Consider the following 16,773-nt stretch of genomic DNA (forward strand, 5'->3'; position numbering starts at 1 on the left):
CCACGCTTCCCGTTTGATCACGCTCCCTGATGACCTGAACGGGGCGCGGCCGCACAGGCGCGCGCCCCACCCTCTGCCCCTCGCCTTTAAAGGAGAAGGGCGTGGGGCGGAGAGGAGCCCCGCACCAGGACTGCGGTCCGCCGCACTGACGTCAGGGCGGCGCTGTGCTGGCCCGGCCACAGAGCCACCTAAAGGAGAGGGGCGGGGACGGGGCCGCCTCGAGCCGGGATTGGTTGGTTCAGTGCGAGCGGCTTCTCGGATTGGCTGGCGAGGTCTCCGAGAGGGTCCCCGCTCTCCAATTAAAAAGGCCCGGCGCGTCCGGCCGCTCGCAGAACTCGCTCCGCGGCCAGCGCATTTGCCCATTGAGCTGCCCAAATCTGCGCCGCGCGCGCTCGGACGCACGCCCCGCCGGAGAAGCTCGGCGCTCTTTCTCCTGCTCCGAAGACCATGGCCAAGGTGGCTAAGGACCTCAACCCTAGAGTTCAAAAGGTGAGCTGCGATCTGTCTTCCCTTACCCAGGTGCTTTCCTTCCCGCCCGGCTTTCCTCGTTTATCCAGTAAACACTCCGTCCATGCCAAGACTTCCTAGAGAATGAAGCAGTTAGGAATAAATGGGTGAGCTAACAGACACTCATCGCTTCAAAAAGTGAGTGGGAAAATGGAATTGAAAAGATAACGAACTTTTCCCGGGACCTTTCTGAAACCTCCTAAGTGCACTGGTGATTTAATTGGTGATGCTAATTAAAATTGAAATAGATGAAAACTTTTTTTCCCTTTGTAATCCTCTGGTCTTTAGGATTGAGAAAACCCTAGTTTACCCTGCCCCTTCCACCTCCTACGGTGGAAGTCGGGGCTAGGGGCCATGAATGTTATGTCTTTTTGCTTTCATCCAGCGGGGCTTTCCCCACTTGCCTTGTGTTTCCCGCGATTATTGCCCGCGGGCGCACGCGCACACACACACACAGACACACACCTTCTTTTGTTGATGATCTTGGCAGTGGCAGCAGTTCTAGCACAAGGGAACTAGCTTCTGTCCCCAGGGTCAGCACGTTTCCTTTTCAAGAATGGCTGGCCTGGCGCCCAGAAGGTCACGGGTAAACCGCAGAGGAGGCCTGCAGCTGTCCCTGTAGCTCCATCGCCCCTGCATCACCTGCACGCAGCCGAAGAAGGGCACAGGCTGGAGTCTTAGAGGGCATGTCAGTGGGAAGCCAGTGAGAGACTCAGCAGACTAGCACCCTTACTTTACAGCTGGAGACACGGAGGCCCAGTGTCGCAGGGAGCTGGCCCCACGGAGCAGCAGAAATCCCGTGTTCCAGCCCTGGCTTTATCACTTTCTAGCTGTGCAGTATTGCCCAAAACACTTTGCTGAGCCTCGGTTTACCTGCTTCTAATGGGGAATGACAGTTCCCACCTCCCTCCTAGCAGCTGCAGCAGTGATGGAGAGACCCTGTGGGTCACCCTCTCCATCAGTCATCCCTAAACTCTGATTTGGGGCAATTCAGCCTCCATGAGCGTCAGCACTGACGAATGACCTGGGAGCTAAAAGGAGAGGCTTAAAGAAAAGACAAGGGCAGAGGCATAATAGAAATGCAAGCCTGCCCTGGGGTGGTGGGTGTCCCGCTGACTTATAGCTGAGGCAGAGCCCTGACAGCGCTTGAAGAATACAGTGTGCCTGTCTGAGTCTGCACACCAAGCCCCACCGGATCAGGACATCTTTCTAGAAGCTTCCAGGCCCTGTTGCATTTGGTTGACTATTTCCAGAATCATCTATCCTTGGGTGGAGTGCTGATGACACTGCCTTTACACAATACTACTTACACCTAATGGTTTAACACAATATGATTTCTACCTAATGGTGGACCAGGCATGCACATGTCTTCCTTCCCTGCACATCTTCCATGCTCCTCGGGGACATACCCTTCTTGTTGCTCTCTGTTCAGTACAGTGTGCCACACAGCAGGCCTCAGAAAGTTCTTCAGCGAATGACTTATCCATCTTGCATGTAGGACACCTCATATCTGATACAGTGTGGTTTTGTTCACTCGCTGTAGCACTGGGATATTTATCAGATGTAAGATGTGACTAAACTGCCTCCCTAAATGCTGCTAAGGCAGGGGTTCAGGGCTAAGATAGCGGGCTTCCGCTGCCCTCTGGAAAACCCAAGGCGTTTTCGGTATGTTCACAGCACACCGGTGGATGGGTAATGCGTGAGTGGAGCGAGCTTGTGTGCGAACTCGCCCTCCTCACAGGCGGGGGGCGCCAGCTCTCAGGGAGCCTTGTTTTGCTTTTCCTCTGCACAGGAGAGTGTGATTATCCAGATTAGAGGTGGAACCGGTCTCCTTCTTGACACCGGACAGTGCCAACTTCCTTGGCCTGCTAAGAGTTTATTTTTCCATTTAGATCCAATTACAGGCTTAGAGAAAGAATGTGGTGGGTAGAGATGAAAGGGTAGGTTTTTTTTTTTTTTTTGCTCTTGGCATGGGGACACCCAGAAAGCGGGTCACCACTCTGAGAAGGAAGCATAGGAGAGGGGAGAAATGGGCCTCGTTGAACACACCACAGTGTTTAAGTACTGTGTCATACCAACAGTACGCTGGAAAGCTTTTTATTGCATATTTACTTTTCCAATCTGCAACAGTGGGGTTTTATAACATTCGGCCTCAGGGTGCACAATCACACTTAGACATTTTGAAATAATTTCATAGTCTCTTGGAACTGTAAGGGACCTATTTACATGGAAATGATTTAAAATGGCTTCCCTAAGCTGCCTCCATGGACCTGCTCCACTCCCCCAGGGGAATGAGGCACCAGGAACCCTGGCAGCTGGAAAGTCATAAAAAAAGGCATCAAGAGAGAACATAAAATTTAAAAGTGAGAGTTGTAGTTGGAGCAGTAGCCCTAGAGACCGTCTCCCCAACCTCAGAAGGGCGAGGGAACTTCCCAAGGTGGAGCTCAGAAACAGCTCCTTGCCTCTGTGCTCTTTGCCTTGTGTCACTGCCCAGTCAGGAGCTTCCACTGGCCTCTCGCTGCCATCATTCGATTTTCTACAAGGAAGATTGCTAGTGTCAAGGGGACCCTGCAGAATGGTGGTCATTGCCCTTGGTGGATCCGTTCATTATGTATTAAGTCTATTGAACAAGACTGGCTACTGGTACATGCTGTGGCCCCAGATCTGGTTTCAAAGCTCCACTCCAGTACTTTCTAGCTCTTGTGTGCTCTTGACCAAGGTAATTACCGTCTGAGACTTTTTCTTCTGATCCGAAAATTGGGGGATGGTAGCAGCTGTCTTTTTATCACTCACTACCTCCAAAGATGGTTGTGATCATTAGATGAACTGATACACATAAAGGGAATGAGCACTTAATAAGAATTAGTCATTATTATTGTCAGTAGTGGTCAAATGTTCCAGTGGGTGTGTGAATCCCGAAAGGGTTCGTTTGGAATGACACGTATGTATGTGTGTATGTGTGTATGCCTGAGCAATCTGAAGGATCACCAACTCCCACCCAGCTGACCTTAAACCCGTTGCTCAGTCGAGATAAGAGGGGACAGTGGCCCATCTTGTCCTCTTCCTAGACCAACAGCTACACAGAGTTTCTCCTTCACCAGGCATTGAACACATCACTTCAGAGGCAGAAAACATTCCACCCAGAAGGGGGCTTACAGCTCTTCTCACTTTTCGGTTAAGGAAACCGAAGTTCAGAAAGGTTGAACTCCTGACTTACGTTGCTGACAAACTGCGAGGCCTTTGGCTGGCAAGGAGTTATTTGTCGGAATCTAGAAAGGCTCAGAACATTGAGATCTAAAGGCATGCTCATCGCCGACATTATGCCAGTGGAAGTTTTAATTTCCCACCCTTCAACACGGTGTCTAAGGAGTACTAAAAGATGATATTTTAAATGCATTGCCAACCTCAGCTGGTGTCTCTCCCCACACCTCGTACCACGTTCTTCTTGGCTCTCCTGTCCTCCAGGTTAGACGTTCCTCCATGCTCACCCTCCTGCCTTCACCTTCAGACCCAGCTGTGTACAAAGATGTTGGCACCGTGCCCAGGTGCGCCAGTCCAACAGCAACATGGCGCTTCAAGAATTATTGTTGGCTCATGAAATCTTAGAAATGTATTAAGCTGTCACTTAAAGACCTTTATAGCCAGAGTATTGGAGACACGCCATTAGGTGTATAAGCAAATTCGCCCTGAAGAAAGCATTGTTTTAAAAGGAGAAAGAAAAGCATAAGTGCCATTTAAAGTTAATTTCTGCTAAAGTTGATTCCAAATCGTGGCGACCCAAGCGTGGAACCGCTCCCTATGATTTTCTTGTCTGCGATCTTTATGAAAGCACATTGCCAAACCTTTCTTCCATGGTGCCACTGGGTGGGTCCCAACCTCTAATTTTTTCCCTCCATATTAAGTGAGCAACAGTAACAAAGAAGAAAAGGCCTGGGAGGAGATCAGCAAAGGCTGAGGGTCTGGAAAGAAAGGTTTCTCCAAGGCCCGTGTGTATTTGTCCCTCCCTCCACTGGGCATAAGGTATTGAGTAGAGAAACCATGGGATCCTTTCCCCTGGCTCTGGGGCAAGCAGAGCTCCAGAGGAGGCATTTGAATTGACTTTGGGAGGGAGAACCATCCTTTCTTTCCAACTTCAGCATTCAAAATAATTGGTGTATAATAAAATAGGGATTTGTTATGAAGAGTGACTGATCTTGATGGTTCTTATCTCCTGGCTGGCCCCTCCAACATGCATTACAAAGGCTTTAAAGCACAAATCTGGGCCAGTTTTGAGTCATTGCAATGCTGTTGCTAATCGCTGGCAAGTCAAGCTTCAACTCTGGGGAACTCATGTACAAGAGAAGAAAGCCTTGCTCATCCCGGTGCCATTGGGTGTTCGGAGTGTCTTCCAATACAGGGTCTCGTTTTCCCGATATTTAAGAAACACTATTCTGTTGAGATCTGTAGGGTTTCCACTGGCTAATTTTTGAGAGAAAACCACCACTCCATTCTTCCTAGTCTGTCTTAATCTGGAAGCTCTGCGGAAAACTGTCTTCCATGAATGACCCTGCTGGTATTTGAAATCCTGGTGGCATCGCTTCCAACCTCACAGCCGCAGCAGGACACGACAGCACAACAGAGGAACAGTAGTCATGGGGCAGGTCATTTCTCCTAGGAAATCGAGTAATGGGCATGAGGATTTCAGACGCCTCTGCCTCCAGCCCGCTAGCCACTCTTTCACACTTGTTTGAGAGTTATTTGACTCTTCCTTGCATACTAATAACGGATGGCAGCCCTACAACTCAGTTCAACTTAGCATAGATTTATGGAACAGCTTTTCAACACTTCCAAAGTGCAGAGACAGCTGCTGCTCTTTACGTGCCTTCGTTTGGAAATCCCCCTCCTCCCATTTCATTTGATAACAGGAAGAGACTGGCAGCGTGCGAGCTGTCAATCTCTTGCCAGATGCAGAGCCACCCAGCCACTTCTTTTTTTTAATCATTTTATTGGGGCTCATTCAACTCTTATCACAATCCATACGTACATTAATTGTATAAAACACATTTGTACATTCGTTACCCTCATCATTCTCAAAACATTTGCTCTCCACATAAGCCCCTGGCATCAGCTCCTCATTTTCCCCCTCCCTCCCCGCTTCCCGCTCCCTCATGAACCCTTGATAATTTATGAATTATTATTATTATGTCATATCTTACACTGCCCGACATCTCTCTTCGCCCACTTTTCTGTTGTCCATCTCCCAGGAAGAAGGTTTATATGTAGATACTTGTAATCGGTTCTCCCTCTCTATCTTACCCTCCCTCCACCCTCCCAGTATCTCCACTCTCACCACTGGACCTGAAGGGATCATCTGACCTGGATTCCCTGTGTTTCCAGTTCCTATCTTTACCAGTGTATATGCTCTGGTCTAACCAGATTTGTAAGGTAGAATTGGCCACCCAGCCACTTCTACAGGAGCCCCAAGATCATAAAATGCTCCAAGATTTTACATGGCATGTTCAGGGTGCCCTGAACCCATCTTGGAGAGTCTCAACTATCGGCACCATATGATCTGCAGGAGCTCTAGGAGATGATCCTATGGTGCTAAGACTTACATGCAAGTTAAGGAGCCCTAGTGATGCATTGGCTCAAGCACTTGCTAGTCAAAATTCAGCAGTTCAAATCCACTAGCTGCTTCATGGGAGAAGGAGGTGTCATGGGAGAAAGGAATGTTCTACCCTGTCCAGTAGGGTCGGTATGTGTCAGATTGACTCCATGGAAAGGATATTTGCTTTTCTTATGGGGATTTTTTGCTTTGTGGCGGGGGGTGGTGGTGGTGGGGGTGTTTGGTTTTATTTTGATAGCAAGAGTTAGAGGCCCTGAGTAGTGTATTCAGCTAAGTATTTGAAAGCTGACCAAAAGGTCAGTCATTAAATCCATTCAGAGGCACGTTGGAAGAAAGGCCTGCCAATCTACTGCTGAACTTTCAGCCATTGGAAACCCTATGGAGTACAATTCTACTCTGACACATGGGGTCACCGTGCGACAGGGTCGTCTCCATGGTAGCTGCATTGGTTATAGAAAGAGTTAAGCAGGAACCTGGGTCTTGTCTGTGTACTGAGCCTCCGGTTATAAGGCTAAATAAGTGATGTGGAAATTCAATTTTGCTTTCACAAAAACAGAAGCAATCATGCAATTGCGAAGCGTCATACAACCGTTTGGCTTTGGAGCTTTTATGTTTTAATGAGGAAAGAACTTTTTACATTGTGATGGTGTCAGATGGGACTAGCTGTTATGTTTGGTCTTACTTTTATCATCTGTTTGGACAATTGTCTCCCAAGGATTCTGCCAGGAGACTTGCCGGTCCTTTGCAAAGACAGGCAAGATTTGCAAAAGCAGACGATTAAAGGGAAAGCATCTCTTGAGGATCTACATGGTGCTGGCTGCTTTCTCGTGTGTGAGTTCAGCCTAAAGACTACCGTGCAACAAATGTAGCGTCCTTTTTTTAAGATTGAGAGTTTAAAATAACTTGCCTACTGCCATTGTTGGAGTCCGCGGAAGAAGCAAATGGTTAAGCGCTTAACTACTAGATGAAGGATGGCATATTAAACCCCACCTGGAGGCGTTGTGGGAGACACACCTGGTGACCTGCTCCCCTAAGGCTCAAAGCCCCATAGAGCAGCGGGAGTCTCCCCCAGGGGGTCACCCTGAGATGGAATCAACTCCATGGCAACTAGGAGCATCAAGCAGGCCACGTGATGGAAGGGTAGGAAACCACATCCAGGCCTCTCCAAGCCTAAGGGTTAAGTGCCTTGTACGTCAAGAGAAACCAGACAGTGTTCATCAGGTGGAGAGGGACGCGCTAATGACCACAAGCTCCACATATAGATCGTGGCCAGTCCACTGACTGAGAGCCTGATTCAGGAGCCAGCACATCATCCGCTTCACCTCCCTCTTCATCGTCATGGGTCACTGCTGGTTATGGCGTGCCCCCGCACCCCTGCTTGGGTGTGCCTGGCTGGTATGCAACCATTACCAGTCAGAGCCATGCATTTAACAAATGGCTGTCTAGATTTCTCTTGATGGGCTCGCAGGCTTTTCCAGAGCTCTGCCCATTGGTGACCTTTTAAGGAATCGTGCACTATTGTCCTGAAAGTTGCCTAAGAGGCAATGACTCTTAGGGAAAAACATCCTAGAGATGCTAGCTGCAGAGCTTCCAGGAAATTCAATCCCGGAGATAGGCTTGGCCTCTGGAATATACATCTCTACATGCCTGGTCAGCCTGACTCAGGATCTCTCTAATAGCATGGGACTCGGGACCAAGCAAAACACTGGGTCCAGGGCCCACCAGGACAAGCTTGGAAAGGAAACAAGATTGCTGTGGGTAAAGAAAACTAAATGAAAGCCTAGCAAGTCCCTCCTTGGAAGAACCCAGAAAACTGGCGTCCATACCAGTCCAAGGCAACGATTGGGCACCATCCGGCTTGTTTATGGCTTGCTTTGTTCTTCTGGTATTGAACCCTAGATCATTTGTAAACATTGTCTTGGGGGAATGAGTGGGAATGGTACATAGCATGAAATGGCAGAGTGGGACATCGTGGTCTGTTAGGTGAGCCCCTTCATGCGGCAGATGAGCAGAGAGAGGACTGGGGGAGGACCTGCATACCCCTGCTTCACACGGGATATAACAGGAGTTCTAGGTTCCAGGTGTGCTCACTGCACCTCGTATGACTGAAGGGGGAAAGGGGCCTCCTCCACCTTCTGCTTCCACGTCCTGGGCCCATGCTGTCCTGACTCACGTGCACACTGGAGAGGGGCGTGAGAACATCTGGGCTGTGGATGCAACTCGAGAATGACGTTCAGAGGTGGTTTCGAGAAGTGGCGAAGCACTCACCATCTTAGTGTCCTGGCGCCGATGTAAAGCAAAGCTCACCAGGAGGTGACTTTGAAGAACGGAGATTTATCTTCTCCCAGTTTAGAAGGTTGGAAGCCCACATTCAGGTCACTGGCTCTAGCGGGGGTTCGCACTCTGTCCATTGTGCTGGGGAAGCAAAATTCTTGCCTCCGCGTCTCTAAACCCAAAGCCAACCAGCATTGAGTTGATTCCGACATACGGCAACTTGCCAGGGCAGAGTAGAGCTACTTGCTCTAGGGTTTCCAGGCCCTGTGTCTTTCTGGGATCAGGCAGGTTCATCTTTCTCCTGTGGACTGACCATTGAGCTGCTGACCTCACGGCTTCTCCAGTCCTGGGGTTTCTGGTCCCCTGGTGCTCTGATCCTGTGCTGCGACTCCTGAAATCTGGGCTCATTCATCTCTGGGTCCACACTGCTTCTCATGATTTAGCAGTGAGGGGGGTGAGGACACACCTTACACTGAGATGCCCCACCCACCTAGCAGAGAACACAGCTGCTGTACCCTAAAGGCATGACATCCAGTCAGGGGTTAGAATTCTGAAACATGCCTTGGGGACCACAATTCAATTCATACTGCTTAGAATGAATCCAAACTCATTGCCATCGAGCCAATTCTGACACACAGTGACCCTATGGGACAGGGTATAATTGTCCTCTGTGGGTTTAAAAGACTTTAACTCTTTATGGGAGCAGAAGGCCCCTCTTTCTCTCAATGATCAGCTGGTGGTTTCTAACTGCTTATCTTGCAGTTAGCAGCCAGCCCCTTACCACACACAAGCAGGGCTCCTTAGACTGCTGGGAAGTCCCGCCACTTGATAGGTCTGGCACCTCTGCCAATTGATTGATGATCTTCATTTGAGAAATGGAGTTATCGATAGTTCTGCCTCAAACGTTGGGCTTTTTACCAAGACACAGAAAGTTCTGGGATGCATGGTAAGTCCTCAGTCGCATCTCCTGCTGTTTTTCTGGCCCACTCCCGGCCACACAACCAAAAGTCCCAAGACAACTTAATTGCTGGAGCTTGGGAGACTACCTCATAGCAACCCTATGTGACAGAACTTCTCTGTGGGTTTCTGAGCTAGTAAATCTTTAAGGGAATAGGAAGCCTCATCTTTCTCAGTTGTTGGTTTTGAACTTCTGACCCTGCAATTAGAAGACATAAAAGCAACTCACTTTACCCTATAAGGTCGCTATGAGTCAAAATCAAGTTGATGGCAATGAATTGGGGTTTTTTGGTGAGGGAGGCCAAGTTTAATATACCTGTGTCACATGTGGTTATTCTTGTAGCTAAACTTGAGTCTTACCACCATTATACTCAGGCCACGTCATATGCCAACACTGTGAGAATAGTCACCATTTGCCATAGGTGTCTGGTTACTGTGCCCCTGGGGGCAACCCTTGCTTTGCTGAGCAGTAAGTAGTCTTTGGTTCCAGTTGTGTGTGATCTTCTCCGACCCTCAGATGAAGCCTTGCCTATGAGTACAATCCTGTAGTCCTTCATTTAGCAAGCATTTCTTGAACACCTATTTGATGAAGTAGTACCAGGTCCTGTGCAGGTAACAAGAAAAATTTAGCCTGGGGTATTGTGATAGGTAGGTTTTTGGTACCAACCTGGCCAATAAGAACATGTGGGATTAATAAGGTCGCAGTTTGATTGGAGGGCAAAGAGAGAAATGGCTTAGCGAGGGCCACCTCTCTCTTGCTCTCTGGTGTTTGGATCAGTGTCAGGCTGCCTTAGATAGTTCTCTGTCTCAACTTGTGAGCTGCACTACCTGTGGGACACCCAACTTATAGATCGTGTCACCAGAGCCTGAGGTTCCTTCAAGACCTGCTTTGCCACACTGCTGGTATATACATTGCTTGAATTTGGGACTGTTGGATCCTGTCATCTGGCTGACTGTTGGTGACCCATCCTGCTGTTTTCTGCCTCTGGCCGGACTTCCTGCATTGCTCTACAGAAGACTCAGCTGTCCTCTTCCTTGACCTTGGACTGAGCAGCCCTCATGAGTTGAAGGACTTCCAGTATATTAGCTCTTTCATGGAAGTGAGTTGAACTGAGCCCTCTGTACCACTGTATGGACTAATTAGCTTTTATATTCCTTTGTGCTATATATCACTGTCCATATATATGGATAGAGAGCATATATATGATTATACATCATATTTACATGATATATATATAACCATAAGTGCCCTGGTTTTATTTCTCTAGAGAACCCTGTCTAACACAGGTGTCCACCTCATACTCTTGTGAAGTCCGTTTTCCATACAGGCGGGAGACCTACGCACACATGCACTAGCTGTTGTCAAGGTCATTCCAACGTGTGACCACGTGAGCCTCAGAGCAGAACTGTGCTGCACAGGATTTCCAGGAGCTGGTTTGTCAGAAGTAGATCACCAGGCTTTTCCTTTTAGGCACTTTTGGGTAGACTAGAATCATGATCTTTCAGTTAGCTGAGAGTCAAACTATGTGTGTCACTCAGGAACTCAACAAAGTTGAAAGAAGGGGCAAACGATTTCAAGATCCTATGATTTGGGTCTTCTTGAACCCTGCCCACTGTGTTAGACCAGGCTGACTAGAGAGACAAATCCAGTGACAAATATAAGTATGAAAGAGCTTAATATCAAGAAGCTTTGTATATCAGGAAAACCTCCCAGCCCAGTGTAACTCAAGTCTATGAGTTCAATACCAGTCCGTAAGTCCCTCTTCAGACTCGCACAGTCACAAGCAAAGATGCAGAATTCAGGAAGATCACAGGTTGGTGGGTGCAAAGTCATATGGATCCAATGGCAGCCGAAGTATCAGGTCTCAGAGGGGCACACTGGAAGAAGGTGAAGTCAGAGAGAGGGGAGGTTCGCAGGACCCTTTTTATAAGAAGACCACATGGACAAAGAGTCACCATCAGGCTGTGATCTGATTGACAGGCTAAACTCCACCCCTACACTTTTATATATCTTCAAGTTGACATGAAATTATGTAACTACTACCCACTCACACATGTTTTCTCCCCACCCTGGTCCACTCCCACCCCCACCCTTTTGGAACGCTACTATAGCTCTGGGTACACAATGGACTTGGTGGCAGGGGGTGATGCCACCACATCCGGACTCCAGGGACCTCCTCTCTTGTAGACAGGCAGGCTGAAAGTCCCCAGGAGGCTGAGATGACAATTGTGTTCAGTGCCTAATGGAGAAGTTGAGGCTCAAGTCTACCCAGAGAGACTTTGGAAGAAAGTCCTGGTGACCTCTATGCCCATCATTGAAATCCAGGGAGCACGGTTGTATTCTGACACATATGAATCAAAGTCAACTCCATGAAGTGGCCTTTTAAATGAAGTAGTCGTTGTTGTGGGGTATCATCATGTCAGTTCCAACCCACAGCAGTCCTATGTACAACAGAACGGAACAGCCACGCAGTCTGCACCGTCCTTACAATTGTCTTATTAGTAAACAGAGGGGATCTGTGGACAGAATTGAGAATGTGATGGGACTTGAATAAGGGAGGGGGGCATGCATCTTGCTATTCGTAACTTCTAAGTGAAACGGTCAGGAGCCCCATGTCACTCTAAGGCGCCCTGGTGGCACAGTGCATTACACACTGACTGCAAGGTCTGCAGTGTGAGCCCACTAATCGCTCCTGTAAAGAGTTACAACCTTAGAAACCCACAGGGGCAGCTAGCTCCACTCTGTCCTATAGAGTTACGGTGTGTTGGCATCAACTCTAGGGCAATGAGTTTAGTTTCTAGAGTTTTTATTGACTTGATCGTTAGGCACTCAGCTTCTAGTGGAGAGGTTGGTGGTTTGAGCTCAACACCACACCTCCAGAGAAAAGAGCTGCTGATCTGTACCTGTGACAGTGTCAGCCTCAGAGCCACCATGGGGCAGTTTTACTCTGCTATAATGTCCGCGTGGGTAAGAATGGACTCCCGATGGCATACAGCAACCACTGAGACTTATCTACAGTCACAAATGATGACCACAAGCCCAGATAGCTCCCTTTTGTCCTTAGCACCATTGGGCATCTGACATTATTGTCTCACTTGATAGCTGTGATACCATCTCCAAATGTCAAGGATACCCATCCAGATTTGAAATAAGTAATTCAATCCATTGCTAGATCTTGTAATTTTCCATATTTCCCAATCATAAATCTGTTTTTGTGTGTTGATACTATTTCAATTATATTGATTCCTTTTGATCCTCTGTATCTTCTCTTATTCAAAACACTCTTCTGAGAAGGAAGCCTGAGGCAGAGGGTTCAAATTCCACCTCTGCCATTTAGTTCCTGTGGTATCTTGGACAAATCATACAACCCATGTGCCTCAACTTTTCCTCAGTAAAATGGGCTAAAATTGTTGTGAGATTTAACTAACAATCTGTTATGAGAGTGAAATAGCAAAGGAGAATAAAAACATGATTCTGATGAAACCGATTACCTACCTCTGATTTGTCCAACTTTAAGAATGTATTTTGTTCAAAAATGGACTGCACACTTGTCATTTGCTAGAGCCTGACGGAGTTAGGAAGGGGAGAAGTCCAATGATGAGCCATTGAACCTCAGCCCATCTCGGAAGCTGATGATTTTAGGGAAGGCCATAGACCGATCTCCAGATAAGAGCCCAGCTGTGCTGAAGACCTTCCTCCAGAGCGACAGTGTGTAGCGGAAGGAGAGTGGGAGAGGAAGTACGTAACCCTTCCTGGTGAGGTCAAGGAAGGCTTCCTTCCTGAGCAGCCAAGCCTTTAAAGATGAGGAGGAATGAATTGTTAGGATGGGGTCTATTCCAAACACTACAACACCTGTCTTCTCCATCCCCTTTGACTCCATACTGGGGGAAGATTGTTATCCATCTGAAAAGCTGTGGTGGGTGTTGTGGTTGTATATTGGGCTGCAATCCATTAGATCATCAGTTCAAATCCACCAGCTCCTTCCTGAGAGAAAGATGGGGCTTCCTGTTCCTGTAAAGAGTTACAGTCTCAGAAGCTCACAGCGGCGGTTCTACCCTGTCCAATCAGTTGGCATCAGCTCGATGGCAATGAGTTTTTGCTATTATTATCCATCTTGGGTCATGGAGAAATGCACCCCAATTAGTATGCACTGTTTTCTCCTCGGGGAACTGGCTCGTCTCCAAACCAGAACCTGTTGGGGTGGTTGGAGAGCAGGTCTGCCTGCCTTGTGTGTAGGAAATCTGACGTGACAGGCCATTGGCTTGCCCAAGCCTGCAGTTGAATCTCAGCTCACTCACTGCCATTGAGTTTGGATCTTTTCCAGAAAAATATCGATTAATGTTATGACAGAAGACATGGGGAAAATCAATGTAGTTGGGGAAGAGAAAGAATACACACACGTATACCTCTCAGCAGGGCGACAACCTGCATGGCTCTACCATCATGCTCTTGTGAGACTCAGCCACTGCACATGTGCGCGGAGCCTTCCCTGTGGTTTAAACTCAACAGCGGTGTATTACTTCAACCATCAGGGAAGTGACTTTTCTGGTTCAGTGTACAGCAACGGTAGAGCTCAAAGACATTATGCTGAAGACAGTATGTCAGTGGCGAGGACCAACATTGTGTCAGTCCGCTTAATATGAAGAGAAGAGGAGCTGTATAGAGACCTAAGTTTATTAATGGTTACTCAGAAACAAACAAAAGCCGATTCTCTGTCCTCGAGTTGATTCCAAATTACATCGACCCTATACGACAGACTAGAACATTCCCCTGTGGGCTTTCAAAACTGCAAACGATGAGAAAGCCTCATCTCTCGCCTGCAGAGGTGTGGATGATTTCGAACTGCCGAGCTTGTGGTGAGCAGCCCAATTAGTAACCTCTCAGCCACCGGGGCTCCATATTAGTGGTTGCTGAAAGGAGCTATTGCGTAAAGGCTGTTGAGCTTCTGTTTGCGATGATGGTCGCATAATAAGGTAGTTACTGTCGCTGAACTCTAAATGGATAAAGTGGCAAACGTTTTACTCCATACATTTCTATATACATATGTACATTTTGCTACATTGTGTGTGCTCCCCAGCTTTTATCTTGAAGCAGCTATGCAGTCCTTTAAGTTAGAGGGGGAAATACCAAGGAGGACTTCTTGACAAACTGTGAGGAAGAAGATCAACTTTTTGAAATATGGAAGCTAGTTTAACAAAATCCAGAATCTTGCATCTAAGCATGTCCTTCTACACAGTTCTTATTTCAGATAATGTGGGCTCCCTCAGTCCATATTTTAGAACAGAAGCTATCTTGGGAGGCATTACAATGGCAATGACATGGTTTGGATGTTCAAAATTCCACGAGGATGACTGCCCTTGACTTTTGTCATTAGCATGTGGCACATTAAGTAGGGCTGGGGGCACTGGTGACAGAAGATTGTATGCCAATTATTTGGAAAATGAGATTATGGGTATCACCCCTATGCCTGAAAGTGCCTAAAGAATAGTAAACTTTGATGGCAAAACTCTTGTTTCTTCAAGTCTGCCCTCCCACCTGCCAACAGCCCCTGGGGAACACACAATCTTGTACTAAGATTCACAGCTAATTAGAGTAGCTGCCAATACCAGCCTCTGTACCAGTGAGGATCATTACTGGGGAAATCATCGGGCACTTATTAATAATGCGTGCCTTGTGCATTTCATCACTTAGGAGTAATTGTTGTGAGGTGGACAGGATCTTAAAGATTCTGTGGGTCCTTTTCCTTATTTCACAGACTGACAGACACACCAAGGTTAGGTTACAGGGCAAGTTATTAGAAAAACTAGGGTGAGAATTCAGGGTTTCGTACCATTTCAAGTTCAGAGAGGCATTTAAAATGGTATTTAATTACCCCATCACAAAGTTTGACTCTAGGATGAGCTGGGCAGCCAGTGAGGGTCCCTGTTCCCATTGCAATACTCATCTTCCTCCCAATGGATCTGCCACGTATTCCTTTAAACACTTCCCTTCCTACAAGCACACTGGCTGGATGGCCTTCTCGGTGGACCCAGCTCTCCTATCCCTTCCTCTGTGTCCTTCTCCACCAAGCCATCAGCTCTCCCCTCATGGAGTCATGCTTTCCCGCTGAATGGATATGTCACTTTCTGGGTGGCCCTGCGACATCTTCAATCACTGCCCTACTCACTGAACACCTGTGCCATGCTATTCCCTTTAAGGCCAACTTCTGCTGTAAGGACAAGGTCAGGAGTAGATCACCAGATCTCTGGGTGGATTCAAACTGCCAACCTTTTGTTTAGCAATCAGAGCTCCTTAGTCCTTTCCCCCTCCCAGGGCCACAGCACAGTCATCTGTGTGTCTCCCCCTGAGAGCCTGGCCTGGGTAAGAATGCAGTAAGAGAGGAAGGAAGAAGTAAGCAGTGCATGGATCAAGGAATACTGAGAAAAGAAAGGCTTTCCAAAGAGGGCTTTGTGCTCCTTGCTGGTGGAACTGTGGATCAGAAAGAGAATGGAGGGATTACAATACAAAAGAGGCGCCTTCTCAGAATTCCTTGCAGTCAAAGACCATTGTCTTGGCAATGATTGTACTACTTTCCTGGGGTAGCTCTGATGTGGCAGAGGGAAACTCTTAATTAACAGTCCATGTAGATGAAGTTTCTCCACAGGTCTTACTTTGGTATCAATATCTATCAAGGACTAAACCCTCAGGTAGCTGGTCTGCAGTGGCCTGGATTGAACTAACTGTCAGCAAGCCCCCTGGCCTTGTTTCTCAGGAGGGACGGCCCATCTGAGACAGGGCTGCGCTTAGTCAGTGACTAGGGCCAACTGTCCCCCACCCTGTGGAGTCCCCCTGATATTTATTCTCAGGAAGCTTCCAGCCGGAAACAGGCTCCTACAGTTCAGAGAAATGTTCGAGGTCATTGTTTAACACAGGAAAACGAATCAGCACTTGGCTTACCCACAGTCCTCGAGCCAATCCTTTTGTGGACAAGTTTGAAGGAGCCAAACACTAAAAGCTCAGTTTGCTTGGGATGACTCCCACTGATCTTTGATTGCCTTTTCACTGGAAGATCCTGCCGCCGGATTGCCGCCAAGCTGAAGCTGCACTCCCTCCCCTGCTCCATGCTCCACTCCTACCCTACCAGTTCTAGTCTTGGTCCTGAGCAGAGGAGTTTCAAGTCAGCAATAGGTGTGTGGGGTCTCCTTGAAGGCACTACTTAGAGCAGCGGTTCTCAGCCTGGGAGTCGCAAGCTCTTCGGGAGTTAAAGGGGCCCCTCAGATTTCTTCTCATCCTGAGAACTTAGAATTTCCATGCTTCCTTTCCACACCTCTCAGAGCTGTTTCTGTCGAGCCCGGCGCTGGACAGTGTGAGCACGGATACGCTTGAAAAGAATGAAAGAGCCTATTCAGAGGTTTGCTGGTGAAATTAATTAGTGTGTTGGTTGGTATTT

General features: G+C 47.8%; 1 protein-coding gene across 1 annotated transcript in view; it reads left to right on the forward strand.

Annotated features, from left to right (window-relative positions):
* Positions 1-329: 329 nt before the first annotated feature.
* Positions 330-16,773, forward strand: part of LMCD1 (LIM and cysteine rich domains 1) — a 72,699-nt gene continuing 56,255 nt past the window's right edge. Inside the window, exon 1 of the mRNA XM_075552328.1 lies at positions 330-489. Coding sequence (XP_075408443.1) covers positions 448-489 — 42 coding nt within the window. The 5' untranslated portion in view covers positions 330-447. The remainder of the gene's footprint in view (positions 490-16,773) is intronic.

The sequence above is a fragment of the Tenrec ecaudatus genome, chromosome 6, assembly GCF_050624435.1.
Source record: "Tenrec ecaudatus isolate mTenEca1 chromosome 6, mTenEca1.hap1, whole genome shotgun sequence".
In the NCBI taxonomy this organism is placed as follows: domain Eukaryota; kingdom Metazoa; phylum Chordata; class Mammalia; order Afrosoricida; family Tenrecidae; genus Tenrec; species Tenrec ecaudatus.